Source organism: Botryllus schlosseri, chromosome 10 (genome assembly GCF_051294905.1).
Source record: "Botryllus schlosseri isolate E-star chromosome 10, Bs_hap1, whole genome shotgun sequence".
In the NCBI taxonomy this organism is placed as follows: Eukaryota; Metazoa; Chordata; class Ascidiacea; order Stolidobranchia; family Styelidae; genus Botryllus; species Botryllus schlosseri.
The window spans coordinates 23409679-23424434 of NC_137245.1; the positions used below are offsets into that span (position 1 = coordinate 23409679).

At 41.3% G+C, this 14756-nt stretch overlaps 1 protein-coding gene across 1 annotated transcript; it reads left to right on the forward strand.

The window, feature by feature from the left end:
* The first annotated feature begins 4680 nt into the window (after positions 1-4680).
* LOC145448922 (eukaryotic translation initiation factor 4H-like) lies at positions 4681-14446 on the forward strand. Its single transcript, XM_080327378.1, has 7 exons — positions 4681-4873; positions 7586-7742; positions 7809-7857; positions 9477-9541; positions 9616-9733; positions 10464-10637; positions 13178-14446. Exons 1-7 carry the CDS (start codon positions 4854-4856, stop codon positions 13408-13410), a joined length of 816 nt encoding a protein of 271 aa, XP_080183504.1. The 5' UTR covers positions 4681-4853; the 3' UTR covers positions 13411-14446.
* The last annotated feature ends 310 nt before the right edge of the window (positions 14447-14756 follow it).

Here is a 14756-nt window from a genome sequence, read left to right on the forward strand (position 1 = left end):
AATTTCTTAAATATGCCAAATGTCCGGAATTTTGAAGACTTGACGTATAGGCTCATAATTTTTTCGTAAATCAGCATAAAAACAATATTTTTGGGGAATATTTATGCTGCTGCACGATATTTTTCTTCGCGCGATTTACCATCACATTTCTTTGTTTTAATATGGACACTACCACCCTCGCAGAAACTGCAATAAAATATAAATAAAAACAACCTTCATTTACTGGAATAAGCCTAATTGTAATCACAATCATAGGAGAACGGTATTTTCCTATAGAGATCGTTATGGCCGTTTAAATGCTTTATTCAAAGATACTGGTTCCAAACGGAGGGGGGGGGGGGGTCGTTTGCCTTTATTCTGGGGTTTGCGAATATGTTGAACGTAATCAATTTCCAAAATAGCCCGTGAGTATAAGTCTGGGCAAAGGTGCTGACTTCTTTTAGTAATCAGCTCGTCAAACGTTGATCTGGGCCACGGAACATTTTCAAATTGGAGATGAAGTCGCGACCATAAAAGTTAGAATACCATAGGATGTGGGGGTGTTTATAAAGCTCCATGGTGCGCACCGGCATAAGGCTGATAAACAATCTTATCGGCATGACATGAAAATGACTTAACGATGTGCAAATTCGCTCCCTGTATTTTCGAACTCATCAGACTCCGCCAGCTCTACCGCAAACCCTGATAATGTGGGTGGAGAGTAGTATCGATATAGTAATATATGGAATAACCAATATTATTGACAGAATTCATTCAAATAATTTACAGAGCAGATGCATATAGAAATCAGATTCATATAGCAAGCACCAATCCCTCCCCCCCCCCAGAAGTTGCATCGATTACCCTATAGTGTGGGCTCAAAATCATTGTTTATTTGGGCGGGAAGGGGCTGAAAACATGTGCTTTGGCCCCGGTTACACAACACACAGCCACATACTCCTGAACCGGATCGTGACCACCTCTAGTCTATGAGCAAAGCTTTGCCAGTGTGACGTCATGAACCCATTTTTGAAATCCACTAGTGGGCGCTAAAGAGTGTCCGGAATTAGGGTTGCAGAAATATGGTAACCCTACGCTATACGTAAACCTTGGAAAATGCTGTTTACAAATCCCGGGATTTCATTGGGATTAATCCCGGGATCGGGATTGCTTCAAATTCCGGGATCCCGGGATCGGGATTTCTCGGGGTCCCAACGCTAGTTGCATGTTGTTATTTCTTGGCCTCCCACCAGGATTGTTTGTATTGTTATCAATAATATTTTTATTACACATCAATGACAGTGGCGATAATCGCCTGTTTAGAATTTGTGCGTCACGACAGTGTATTTCTTTAAGTTTGGTGTCTTTGCTTCAGAGGTGGTCAAAGTAGTCAAGAAAGCTACTCAAGTAGAAGTAGCGACGAAAAAATCTACTCAAGTACGAGTAGAAGTACTTCTTCCATAAGCAACCTAAAACTACTTGAAGTAGAAGTAGAATTTACTGACTTTAAAAGTACTCAAGTAAGTAAGTAGTTGTGAAAACGATCCTAATTCGTTCACATGGATTGTAAAAAGGTGTAAATTGAGCTATGCGAAAGGTGACGAGCTTGATTCATATTGATGCATACCGGTAGGTATCGAATTTTCGATAGCATAAGCATTCGTCCACATCATAGGATGAAGATGATAGTATTATTATGGAAATGCGATAATTATCCTCTGTTTTCTCGAACAGCACGTTTTAGAAAATATCGTGGTATGGCGTCATCCCCCACATTATAAGGTCCGTAGTTTAGTCGAAGAGCAATACGGAGAAGTTGTATAGGATACGGTGTAAACACTTTGCGCGATTAGTAAACGTTAATAAAAATATGGGGGACCGTAAAAATGCCATATTGAGTAGCTTTATTTCCAGAAATTAAAGGCATTACTACACTTGCTTTTATACTTCAGCATGTATTTTATCCAGACAAACGAACTGATATTAATTATAACTCAAAGTATATGCTACTGGGAATTGAAAATAAAGCATAAATGCTACTTCTAAAAGCAGAACACATTTTTTATGCCTTCAGTCCAGAAAATTTCAAAGGCGGTATGCTAAAACAGCACTAAAACTAACAAAAAAGTCAGAGTCCACTTTTCCAGGTTAGGACGTGCCATGGACAATGGACATGCTAGATTACGATATGACAAGTAAATGATAGATTGCGAAACATCAGTTTCAAACGATATGATGAGCCATATATACTGTGATAAATTATTTCATATGGGCGAAGGGCGGTAATGTGGTGTGAACGCAGGAATATCTAGTTCTAGATATCCCTGTGTGAACGGAATCACGCCAACCCGCTACCTAAATTATATTCATCGATACTTTCGTGAAATCATACTGGTAATTACGTATCCACTGTGCGCGAAGCGCGACGAAAATTATGGGCTTTACTCAACTTTTATGAAAATTAAATGTTGATGCTCCGTGAAAACAGTCCCGAAATTCCTTAGGCTATCTACCTGATTGGAAGATTGAACTACTTCTACTTGACAAACTGATAATAGCGAAAAGTAAGTAAGTAGATCACAAAATATTACGAAGTAGAAGTAGAAGTAGCGGAAATCAGATCTACTTGAGTAAGTACCAGAAGTAGAGGAAAACCACTTGAGTACTTCGAAAAAGTAGAAGTAGGCTATTTCGTTACTGACCATACCTCTTCTTTGCTTTGGGTAATGAGGACGACCTTCGCTTGCACGCACTCCCATTCTTCATTCTCTCTCGCTAACGTGCCTCACTTCAGGACTCTGCTGCTGACTTTGGAGCTTGGCTCACTCTTCTTCTAGGCGGCTGAATGAGGCCGTACGTCCGCAGGTTGAGCACCCCTGGCCTAGTCGAAATAAGGATGAACATTTGAGCAAGGCTGCAACGTATAGGAAATGCTAAATACGAATCAGGGCTCGAGGTTACTGGACCACCATCTAATGCAGTGGTTCGCAAACTCGATTCCCTGGCTGCGCAAGCATGTATTCTGCGCTATTAGGGCTGGGCAAAATCGAGTACCTGAGTGAATCGATTCTGAATCACGCATTATGCTTCGAGTCGAGTCGAGTATTCGAGTACCACTCATTATGACGTCATAACAGAATGTAATATGTTAAAGTTCAAATATGTACCTTTGATGCCACCACAAAGAATACAATACCTGCTATCCATCACATTAAAGATACTTTGGTATATTTTTCGACCATACAGATTTCATTGCACTCTGTGACAATGTTGTGGGATGATCATAACTTCGTAAATGTGCTATTTTTAGTAACGTTCTTAGCTTTGTACTATGTTTTGTATGCTACGATACGGACAATCAATATTTCAAGGTTACCTAAGTGGGAAATAGTATCGTAAATTCAATTCTCGTTGATACATTTATTATCAGTGGCAAAGAGCGTATAATTTCAGCATTCGAAAAATTCGTCTTTTACTACTCGAATCGAATCATTAAAATTAATACTCGATTCAGATTCGAGTACTCGAATCATTGTGCCCAGCCATATTCATAAGCTGGCCGCAAGAAGCACCAATTCAAAATGTCCGAGCTGTAGCGGTGGTTTCCTCGAGAATCATCAGACAGATATCGCAAGCTGAACACATGCTAACTCCACTCTACTCTACTCTAAAAGGAAGTAAAAGTCCATTGCCAAAGGTTAAATGATTAGAAACATTTGCTTATGACATCACATTGTACGATATTACACATCCAGTCAATCTGTTTTGAAGCATAAACTGGCGCATTTATTGTGATAGCTATTGTTATCGTATCATCGGTTCATCATAATGTGGATCCGGTACACCCCTGTAGACCCAATCCGAGTGGTAGGCTACACCCTTTACAAATTATGGTACACCGTGGGGTGTACGAAACAACCGGTTGAAGAGCGCTGCCATGTTGCTCATTTACCAGTGCGTCACCTGTACTGACGCATAAATATGCCTTTGTGATAGCTAGCCATCGGCTCATTGTAATTCGGATCTGGTACACCCCTGTACACCCCATCCGAGTGGTACACCCTTTAAAAATTCTGGTACACCCTAGGGTGTACGAAAACCCCGGTTGAAGAGTACTGCTCTATCTGACATATCAACATCGCTTACCGACACATGCGTCATTCATGTTCATTGCTAGTCGTTTTATGTTATCCCTTGGCATATTTCTTTCCAGTTTCCACCCATTGTGAATGTGGAATTGAGCACGTTCTATGTGCAATGTGAAATGGGCATGCCACTTATTTATACGTCGCCCAAGCCCAGGTGGGTGTCTGATTTCAAAGGCAACTCCAAGTCGTTTCGACATCTTCCTATCTTTTCATTGTATCACACTCTTGTGGCATTATTGATAAAACTGATGCTGATACTGATGCTATTTATTTTTGGGGATTTTTCGATGTGACATGCACGTTGGAATGTTTGTACAGCTCAGTGGTAGAAAAACTATGGCTCACGAAGAAAATATAGTAGCGTGGCGAAAACAGATGCAATGGCGCGCGTCGTAGTATGCCCGGCTCGGCGTTGTAATTGTATTTGTCGTTGTTTTCTAACTGTTTTAGGGAGATGTTGAAGTTTGAGCACATTGGAAATGCGATGGTAGCCAGAGAATCGGTATATTGCTATACCAATACTTAATATATATTATCAATTTTTTTTTGCAGGCCTTAGATACCGATATATATATTAGAGATCGCGAGAAAATTGTTCGGCAAAGTCCCGTATTTCACTGCATCGATTTTGTTATTAGTAGACAAAATCAGTTCTTCCCGTGTCCCGCTATCGTCTTATATCAAAGTGATATCGCATGACCCCATTCATCGCAGGTTAAAGCGAAAATGTCTGATTATGGGCATGGGTAAGTTTTAATAGCAGCATATATACTGTTACTGAAACGATTGGTATGCTATACTTAACGTATGTAACTCTTGAGAACGTGCGGCACGCGACTGCCGTATTGTTATATAGCAATATTTTGGTACATTATAACTTCCTTGTATGCTATTAAATTTGATATTAGATTACTTTATTAATTTTTGAATTGTCTAATATCACACGCAACTTCCTGGTAAGTTACCTAATTATTCTATGCAAGAAACCCTTCTGTCATGCGCAACTTATTGCCAAGAACAACCACTGCTTCCAGTCTGGTCAAATATTTTCATTTCTGTACCAGACTAGCACTGGTGCTCTCAATTGCGATTTATTCTACTCGTACATTCTGGAATCTTCAGTCAATTATTTGGCGCTTCTTCGATAGTAGGAAGACATCGAACAATGTTAACCATGATTACACATGAATGTTTCTCATGAACACATCAAAATTTATAAACGTCAAAATAAATTGTTTGTTGCCTTCGTAGAGACGGATATTTGGGTTTGGAGAGGGTTAGGGACTTAGGGTCAAAGTTGGGGTTAGGTTATCCCAAGATTTGGGTTGGGAGGGGGATATTAGGATTAGAGAAAGGGGATATTAGAGTTGCGGAAAGGGATATTAGGGTTGGGGAGGGGGATATCAGCATTGGAGGTCGGGGGGGGGGGGGGGGATATTAGCATTGGAGGTGGGGGATATTAGGGTTGGAGGGAGGTTAGGGTATCCAGAGATTAGGGAGCAGGGTATTAGCATTCGATGTGGGGGATATTAGGGTTGGAGATGGGTTAGGGTATCCCAAGATTAGGGTTGGTTATTGTGCGCCCATCAAAAACCTAACCTTGGGATACTCTAACCCCAACTTTGACCCTAACCCGCCTCAAACCCAAATATCCCCCACCTCCAATGCTAATATTGCCCTCCCCCAACCCTAATATCCCCCCTTCTCCAATGCTAATATCCCCTTCCTCCAACCTTAATCTTTGGATACCCCACCCCAGCTTTGACCTTATCCAACCTCTAACCCTAATATTCCCTGACCCTAATATCACACACCCCAGTCCTAATATCCCCCAACCGTAATCCCATTGCGAAAAAAAAAATTTTTTTTGATGTGGTCATGAGAAACATTTATTGGTGATCATGGTGAATATTGTTCGATGTCTCCCTACTATCGAAGAAGTGCAAATTCTTTTGCTTTGTAGTTTGTGTTGTACACATTTTGTCAAGATTATTGTGTGCATATATAAATAATGTGAAATCCTGGTTCCAAATGTATCCACAAAATGGATCACATCCAACTATATTATTTATAGGGCTGGGCACAATGATTCGAGTACTCGAATCTGAATCGAGTATCAATTTTAATGATTCGAGTCGAGTAGTAAAAGACGATTTTTTCGAGTACTGAAATTATACGCTCCTCGCCACTGAAAGTTAATTTATCAACGAGAATTATGGTTTCGATACTAATTTTGACTGGTGAAGCCATGAAACCTTGATTGGCGGTATCGTAGCATACGAAACATATGGTACGAAGCTACGAAGATTACTGGACGTAGCACATTTCCGAAGTCATGATTATCTCACAACATTGTCACCAAGTGAAATGAAATCGGTATGGTCGAAAAAATACCAAATTATGAGACGGATAAAAGGCATTATATTCCTTGTGGGGGCATAAACGGTACATATTTGAACTTTGACGTATTACATTCTTTTATGACGTCATAATGAGTGATACTCGATTACTCGACTCGAAGCATATTACGTGATTCAGAATTGAATCACTCAGGTACTCGATTTTGCCCAGCCCTAATTATTTATACTGAGTTACTAGAGTCTAGCAGAGTAACAAGGCTGTGAAGTCAAAGTTTCGTTTGATTTGTAGTAGTCACAGGAATTTTGTAACACTCTGTGGTCATGGTTGGAAAAACACATTGGCAATACTGTCTGTAGTCGGACTTCCATAAATACTCTGACTCAGCCGGCTCCTACTCACACTACTTTAAAATCGAACCAAATGTTCTCTATACTTGATAATAGTGCTGTTGCAGCTACAGAAGTCATTGGCTGTTTTCTTGGACATCTTTTCTCGCTGATATTATAAAGAGCAGTGTAGTTTATAGTTGTATTTTCAACATTGACCAGGACTCCATGTTGAGAATGGAATTATCTATTTTGTCAGTGTTGCCAACTATTCTACTTGAGTAGCATCGATGTCGTCTACTATCTCGACCCCTCCAGAAACTATTTCAATGTTCATAGCTCTCTTACGTGTATGTCGTGTGCTTATACTGATCTCTTTCGTTTTGTGTTTTTGAAATTAACCGTTGTGCTCGTTCGTTCTGTCTCGTCTCTGATGCTGTGAGATATAATTTGTATGCTCTCCAGGGAAGAGATTAACTAGATAACCGCCCGGACGTATCATCCCTTCCCCGTCCATATCGATAATTTGAAATTTTCAAGTTTTTTCTAGTGAGACGAATCTAATAAATTATCTATCTACTTGATTGATGATACTCGATTACTTCTGCTCGTGTATACTATCAAAATATTTCCTGGTGGAGACGAGGTAGAGTAGGCTAGTTGACGAGATTAGATACACTAATTAACCCCTGCACCAGTGTGATTGGCATCTGGTCCCGCACTAGGACACTGCATCAATTGTGATTTCTCATTTCCCTTTCCATGACCCAGGCGATATGGCGGTGGTGGCTACAATTCCCGAGGAAGGGGAGGAATGAGACGGGAAAGTAGAGAACTCCCAAGTCAACCTCCGTACACCGCGTTTGTTGGGAATTTACCTCCCGCTACTGTGCAGGGCGATATTGACATGATATTCAAAGATCTTCAAGTAAGATCCCTCACATGAACATTGATACGTTCCAGCAGTAAAATTCGGATGTTATGCGTTTTGCAGATTCGATCTGTCAGGCTTGTTCACGACAAGGAATCCGGGAAATTCAAAGGTGCAAATTGCTTATATGATCGATTAGACACTTGTTTAAACGAAGTCAAGTTATTGAAACAACATGTATGACCATTTGGCTGTTAAAGGGGCACTGCACTTTAAAAATGATGTGGTCTCAAATTGAAGGGCAAAACAAACGAAAAATTTGGCTGCAGCCGTTTTGTTCAGAACGCCACCGTAATGGAGCTGCAATTTATTGAAATTTCCAGAAGAACTTCACGCTTCAGCAGTCACACAGATATCAAACTTTATATAGTTGGCGGCCGATGTTATGAAGGAAATATGTCGTACACGACAGAAATAGAATACTCTAGGCCCGATTTTGACATAAATCTCCTGACTGAACAGTAGGGCGGTTCAAAAATAACCTTTTTTCCTGAATCTTGCTGGTTACTCGATTAAATCGTTAGGTTGCCTCAAAAAACGACGCACACCAAATTTAAATTCATTCCAACCAATATTCGCGGATTTCGTAGAGTTTGAAAATTTTTAATTTGCCTGAAAATGCAAAAAAATAGAATTTTTCCAATTTTCCCTCGATCCATATGAAATTGTTGCGCTGTCTTCAAAAACGATGGAAAACAAATTTGACTCAATTCCAAGCTGCAGAAGCGGAGTTATTCAAGTTTTTTGATGATAATTCTGGGATGATCCCTCAATCAACGATAATCCCATAATTATCAAAGAAAAACTGAAATAACTCCACTTCTACGGCTTCGAATTGAGTCAAATTTGTTTTGCATCGTTTTTGAAGACAGCGCAACAATTTCATGTGGTTGGCATAAAAATTTGAAAAATTTTTTTTTTGCATTTTCAGGCAAATTTAAAATTTTCAAACTCAACGAAATCCGCGAATATTGGTTGGAATGAATTCAAATTTGGTGTGCGTCGTTTTTTGAGGCAGCCTAACGATTTAATCAAGTAACCAGCAAGATTCAGGAAAAAAGATTATTTTTGAACCGCCCTACTGAACAGTGAACATCTTCCGTTGAACGCGGTATCTAAACCACCTTGACGTGTACGACATATTTCCTTCATAACATCTGCTAACAACTATATAAAGTTCGATCTCTGCGTGACTGCTGGAGCGTGAAGTTCTTGTGGAAATTTCAATAAATTGCAGCTCCATTACGGTGGCGTTCTGAAGAAAACGGCTGCGGCCAAAATTTTTTTTCGTTTTGCCCTTTAATTTGAGAGCACATCATTTTTAGAGTGCAGTGCCCCTTTACGACTCGGTGTGGAGGACTATGCTTGGAGTAAGACTTGAGATTTCATATTTAAACATTTTCTATAACCACAAAAAATTCTGCATCGAAAATACTTTGCTGCGTTGTCCTGAGACTAGGTTGATTGCATTGGCATATCGTGCAAGTTTTAGAAGCTGAGATAGATTGACTAATTGTGATGTTGATAATCGCTTGGCTGAATGAAAATTTTCACTTATTTCTAGCAGCAGAATGTATGAATGTAAAACCGATTGTCAGCTCTTCACTTTAATCATTCAATTCGACGCGCAACTCAGATTTGATCGTGTTGCTGACCAATAGCCGTAACCGTAACGAATAGCCTATAAAGTGCAATGTTTTCAAGTCAATCCATGACACGGGAATATTTCAGGGTTTTGCTACGTAGAATTCGAAGATGTGGAGTCTCTAAGATCGGCGTTGGAGTACGACGGCGCTGTAAGTGCACGACGCGCTGTTCCCCATACTCCGGACAGCATGTTGAATTTATAAGCTTTCGCAACTTTATACAGCATTTCGACGAGAGGTATCTGCGGGTCAATGTAGCTGAAGGCAGACGGGATAACCCAGGAAATCGCAGGGGCGGCGGGAATTTTCAAGACGGACACAGAGGTGGTTATAATCAAGGGGGTGAGTGCTGGTGATACTGAAACGTCCGTACTCGAAGGGGGAAAGCTACTTCGTGTGGGACAAACACGTCCTTACATTTTTTATTCTTATGTTGTTAAAAACACCAAGATCCGCTGCATGTGATGTTGAAGACGAAGGCTTTGTTTTCGATTAGAAATTGAAAAGCATGGTTCTTTTAAGATGTAGCAGGGAGAGCAATGTGGGTGGTTTGTCATCGATGCTTTCCTGCATTTGAAGACTACAATTTGAAACACCACTTCGAAACCAACCGTCCGAACATTATGCGCAATTATTATATAATTCCCTCCTGCCTTAATTTTTCGCCCTCCTTCTCTAAAAGCATGTCGCGTAGAGGGAATGATGTTATTAGATGGCCACGATTGATGATTTTTTCATCTCTTCACAGTGACCTGGGTATTCATTTTGTATTCTGCAGCCGCTTACAACGACGCATTTTCAAGTACACTTACCAAAAGACGAAATCCCAATAGTGTGATTACTTTACTATTCTTCGAAATTACAATGAGTCTGAGTCTCGAGTCAAGTCATTACCGTATTTGTAGAAAATGACTCTAGTTGAGCCGAGTCATCCGAAAATCGTGACTCGACTCAATACAAACCCGAACTTCTACTGAACAGGGAGAACTTTTTTTTTTTCAGATTTTTTAAAATTCTGCGTGCCTGTGAATATCTGTGGTTGCGTATTATTAGCGGCGACTTCTTTGCGCAGGATACAGAGGCCGGGACCAGGACGGATACAGGGGCCGGGGCAGAGGCCGCGGAAACTACCGTGGGGACGATCGATACAGCAGGGGCGGTGGAGGCCGCGGCGGAAGATATATGCACGATAGAGGTTATAGTCCGCAGCGGCACTACGAGGACCGGTCGTACTCGCCTGAAAACGGTATGTTGACCTTTTTGAATTGCTACTGTAAATTTCATTGTGCTGTGCTGCTGTGCATCATTAACTGATGAAGAAGTCTTGGAGAAATTTGATAATCGTGATGTGAAAGGAGTGTGGTTTAGCCAAGTCGCTATCAAGGCTTCGAGTCACAAGTCAATCTCACTTTTATATTTTTGACTCGAGTCTGAGTCTCGCGCCATGACTCGAGTCCAAGTCGAGCCAATACACAGATTGACTCGAGTCTAGTCATTTCCGTATTTTGAGAAAATGACTCGAGTCAAGTCGAGTCATCAGAAAATCGTGACTCGAGTCTGACTCAAGTCGAGTCATGACTCGAGTCATTACAACCCTGGTGCACACCACTCGTGGCGTCACAACAGGGCGTCCGAATACGTTGAAGTGTCCATATACGACCACAAACTGAATAATGCCAGTTACACTTGTGTATGTAAATTATCTGAATGTTGCTGACACTAATATAATGTGTCACTGCTAAATGACGCTATAATGAGGTCGGTCATTAACGTACGGAAATATTTTTGCCAATAGGAGTAACCTGTTGCATGGAGTGAATGATATTATGATACGGGACGTATAATTTAAGTACCCAAAAACATGGCTCGAGCGCGAGATCACTACTCAGCATGAATCGCTATTTGCAGTCCTAATCACAGTACGATAGGCCTTTAAATGTTAATGTGTAGCAAACCTGAATCCCGATCTGTAAAGCTCCGATATGTCATGTGAACCTAAAATAAGTCCTAAAATTAGGCACTGCCAAGGAAGCCGATAGTTATGTATCATTGAACAAATCGTTGCTGTGTCGATAGCCGCTTGAAAATGATTCCATGGGACAGTTCGTCAGGTTATTGCTCGTTCAAGTTCAACGAAAATGCGATTCCGGACGCACTACGTAAAGCAGTGTTTCTCAACCTTTTCTGCCTGCAGCCCTGTGAATTTTAAAAACAATTTTAAGCACCTGTAAAATTTAAAAAATCGAAATCGATCCAGAATGTAATTACGACAATGTAATTCGAAAGTAACCTCAAATTAATGATAAATTGACTGCTGCCATTAATATGCACTTTTCGAAGTTCCCGCAAGGGGATGTCCTGTTAAAACCATGTTGATTTTGATTGCTTGGTTTCTTTTGAAAGGACTGCGACTTTGCCTTTTGCTGGTCGAATGTCGCTTCATTGTACTTGTTGAAATTTAACAAATTCTGTGTAAAAAGTCTCTTAAGTTGGTCAGTTTGATACAACTTTCATCATTTTATCAGAATCTTCAGCATATGCATATTTTTTTGTATTTTTCTGCCCTTCTCTTATTCCAGTTGACCTTTGCTCAAACTTATCAGACCATTAAACTTAGGTGGACATTGCTACTCAAGTATGACAAGGCTTAACTCTGTAAATTTCTCCTCAGTGACAAGTCGCAATTTACAAGAAACGTCAATGCTATTTCAAGAGGAAGTAGAAAATTAGATGTCTTAAAAGTACTCGGGGTGCGTTCACATCTACCAGTCGGAAACAAGCCAAATTTGGCGTGCAGCCTTTTTTAGGCAACTTAACAATTTAATCAGCGGATCCCGTAATCCGGAAAAAAGTTATTTTTGAACAACCCTATTGCAGACCTCTCGTGACTGCTTTCTACTTTTAAAAATCACAGCGTAAAAGTTGTTTGATCCTGAACGACGGTTGAGTAGAAGTGCAATGTAACCACTTGGTAAAGTCATAAGCTTGTACTCAAGTAGATTGCCTACTTGTACCACTTGCTTGACATGATATGATTTATGACTACTTCTACTTCACAGTTTTCAAACTAGCTCTAGGACACTTACTTTTTACTACTCGCACTTTAGTAGGAACTTAGACTTTTCCTCTGCTCCCTATTTGAGTAGCAACGATTTCTCTGTTTTGACCACCTTTGTCGCTGTGTGTATCAGCTATGCAAGATGCTCATTCCATTGTACGGTTACCAGTGAATTCGACAATTGATGAATTTTGACATTTTTTGACCTTGAAAAAAACTTGATTTTGACAATATTTTGACCTCACACATGCAAAAAACTTTTTTTACTTGAAAACTGTCAATTTTTACATGGAAAAACTTTATTTCAACGAAATCTGACCCTATGAAGAATTCCATCACGCCTTATGGTAGAAATAATTTAAATTTGGCTGGCAACACTGGAGTTGTGCGTGAACTGCTGGTGACACAGCGTGTTGCTTCATTCTGACAATGTTCTCTACATCACAATTTTTCATTGTGCGCTTCTTGATATAAGAACCAATGCCCACACAGTCATGCTTCAGTTATGATGTTGCGATACGTTGAGCATAGCGCTATGTCAACCTATTTGTTTCATTTGACCGTTTATGAATCACAATGGTCCAGGCTACAAGCTGTAAATAAAATCTCAAATGATAAGTTCACCGACGGTGCTAACATCTACGATACAAACGAATGTAGGTTGCAAAAAATTTGACTTTGTAAACAATTTTGGCAAAACTTTGACACCGTTGTTTTCTTCCCGCCAGCCCCGGACAGAAACCCATCGGAATCCGATGCCGGCGCGCGGCCGCGGTTGCAGCTCAAGCCGCGCTCCGTGGCGGCGCCCATCAACTCAATCGCCAACCCGCAGTCATCTATATTCGGCGGTGCGAAGCCCCGCGAGCAGATATTGCAGGAGAAGGGCCTCGAGGACCTGGAGAAGAAAGTCGAGGAGAAGCTGACGCTGACCGACAAGCCCGATCCGCAGGCGGACGAATGAACGCGCTCGCGAAGCGCATCTTCTCTTCACACGCATTGTTGTCAGACACACGCGGCGTCGCGGCGCGTCCTTTGCGCGCGTCGCCTTTTTCTTCCGACGGTCTCTCGCGCGAATTCGAGAGAACGCTTCTTGCCGGGCGTCCGCTTCGTGACTCTATCGCTAGATCTTAGCGCGACTCCGTTTTCCGATTGTTTTGCTAGTAACTCCGACTTTATGCGTCGGATTTTGTGCAGTGGATCGTCCGCTACTAACCGACAACCCTTGCAGTCGTGCGCGATTGCTAAATTGAATTAGCTGTAACGCCGCTGCTATCAAATTCGTCAGCCGACAAATCATATTTTCCGTCATCTTGTCTCATGACGGAGAGTCGCCCCGTGACAGAGGGTCGTTCAGGCGTGCGCGGATCGGCGTTGTTGGATTTTTAAGCATATTTTGGTTTCGAAATTCTATCGATGTTATTCCGTGACGAAGCGAGCCTGCCGTGAAATGGCGGACGCCTAATACTGGGTGCTTCCTAATTAGCCGTTAATTGCTGCTGCGTTCAACTTCGACGTATGCGTCGTGCGTGTTTTGTGTCGATTTTTTATGAAATAGCCACGTTGTTGAAGTTGCGTATGGGTTAGACTCGCGTTACGTCTGCGAAACTGTAACGTGTGTCGAAAACGTTTTTGTGTGTTGACTCTTGACAATCGACGTTTATTTGGCTGGTAACGCTATGACCGAATGTAGAAGATCCTTTAGCTGGAACGCGGCTTGTCTACGCATGCGTTTTGTTAGGTTTGTGGTAGGTGGACGGGAATTACTGCTTGTTTCGGTTTGGTAATCATCCCTCGTGTAATTTTGCTTGCTTTGTGAAGATTTTTTTTGCAATTTTTCGCGACGACGCGCTCTCTTGCGAGGGCGCTCTGTCGCGAAGCGGCTGCGAGAATGGTTTGTTGCATAATTTTCGAATGTTTGGGTTGTGCTCGTGGAAGCGTAACTTGTCCATTGAACTCTGCCACTCTTTCCATCTAAACATGATGAGTAAGTGTAAGAACAGAGGATTTCACGATTTTATGGCTATTAGGCAGGTCTTGATGAAGGGCTGAAGTGTTAAAGATGACTGCGTCCCGAAGGCGTCGTGGATTCCTGGATACCGACGTCTGAACGGTTCCATGTACAGTTTTTATTCACGAATTTGCTGATAGTTAGCGGTCTCGCATTGTGTGAATGTAAATTCAGCATAAATTTTCAGCGGGGCTGTTATGACTCGCGATTTTGGGTGGCCCCACTCCGGCAGGTAGGCTATTTCGGGAGCTGAGCCGGAAAGTTGACTTTTTTTAGACAAACGACCGCGAGTTGGGAAA

Excerpts from the sequence above, each read along its gene's own strand:
- LOC145448922 (XM_080327378.1), top strand. The coding sequence starts at position 4,854 with ATGTCTGATTATGGGCATGG. Across the intron at positions 7,743-7,808 it reads TGATATTCAAAGATCTTCAA|ATTCGATCTGTCAGGCTTGT; the intron begins GTAAGATCCCTC and ends TGCGTTTTGCAG. Across the intron at positions 9,734-10,463 it reads AGGTGGTTATAATCAAGGGG|GATACAGAGGCCGGGACCAG; the intron begins GTGAGTGCTGGT and ends TTCTTTGCGCAG.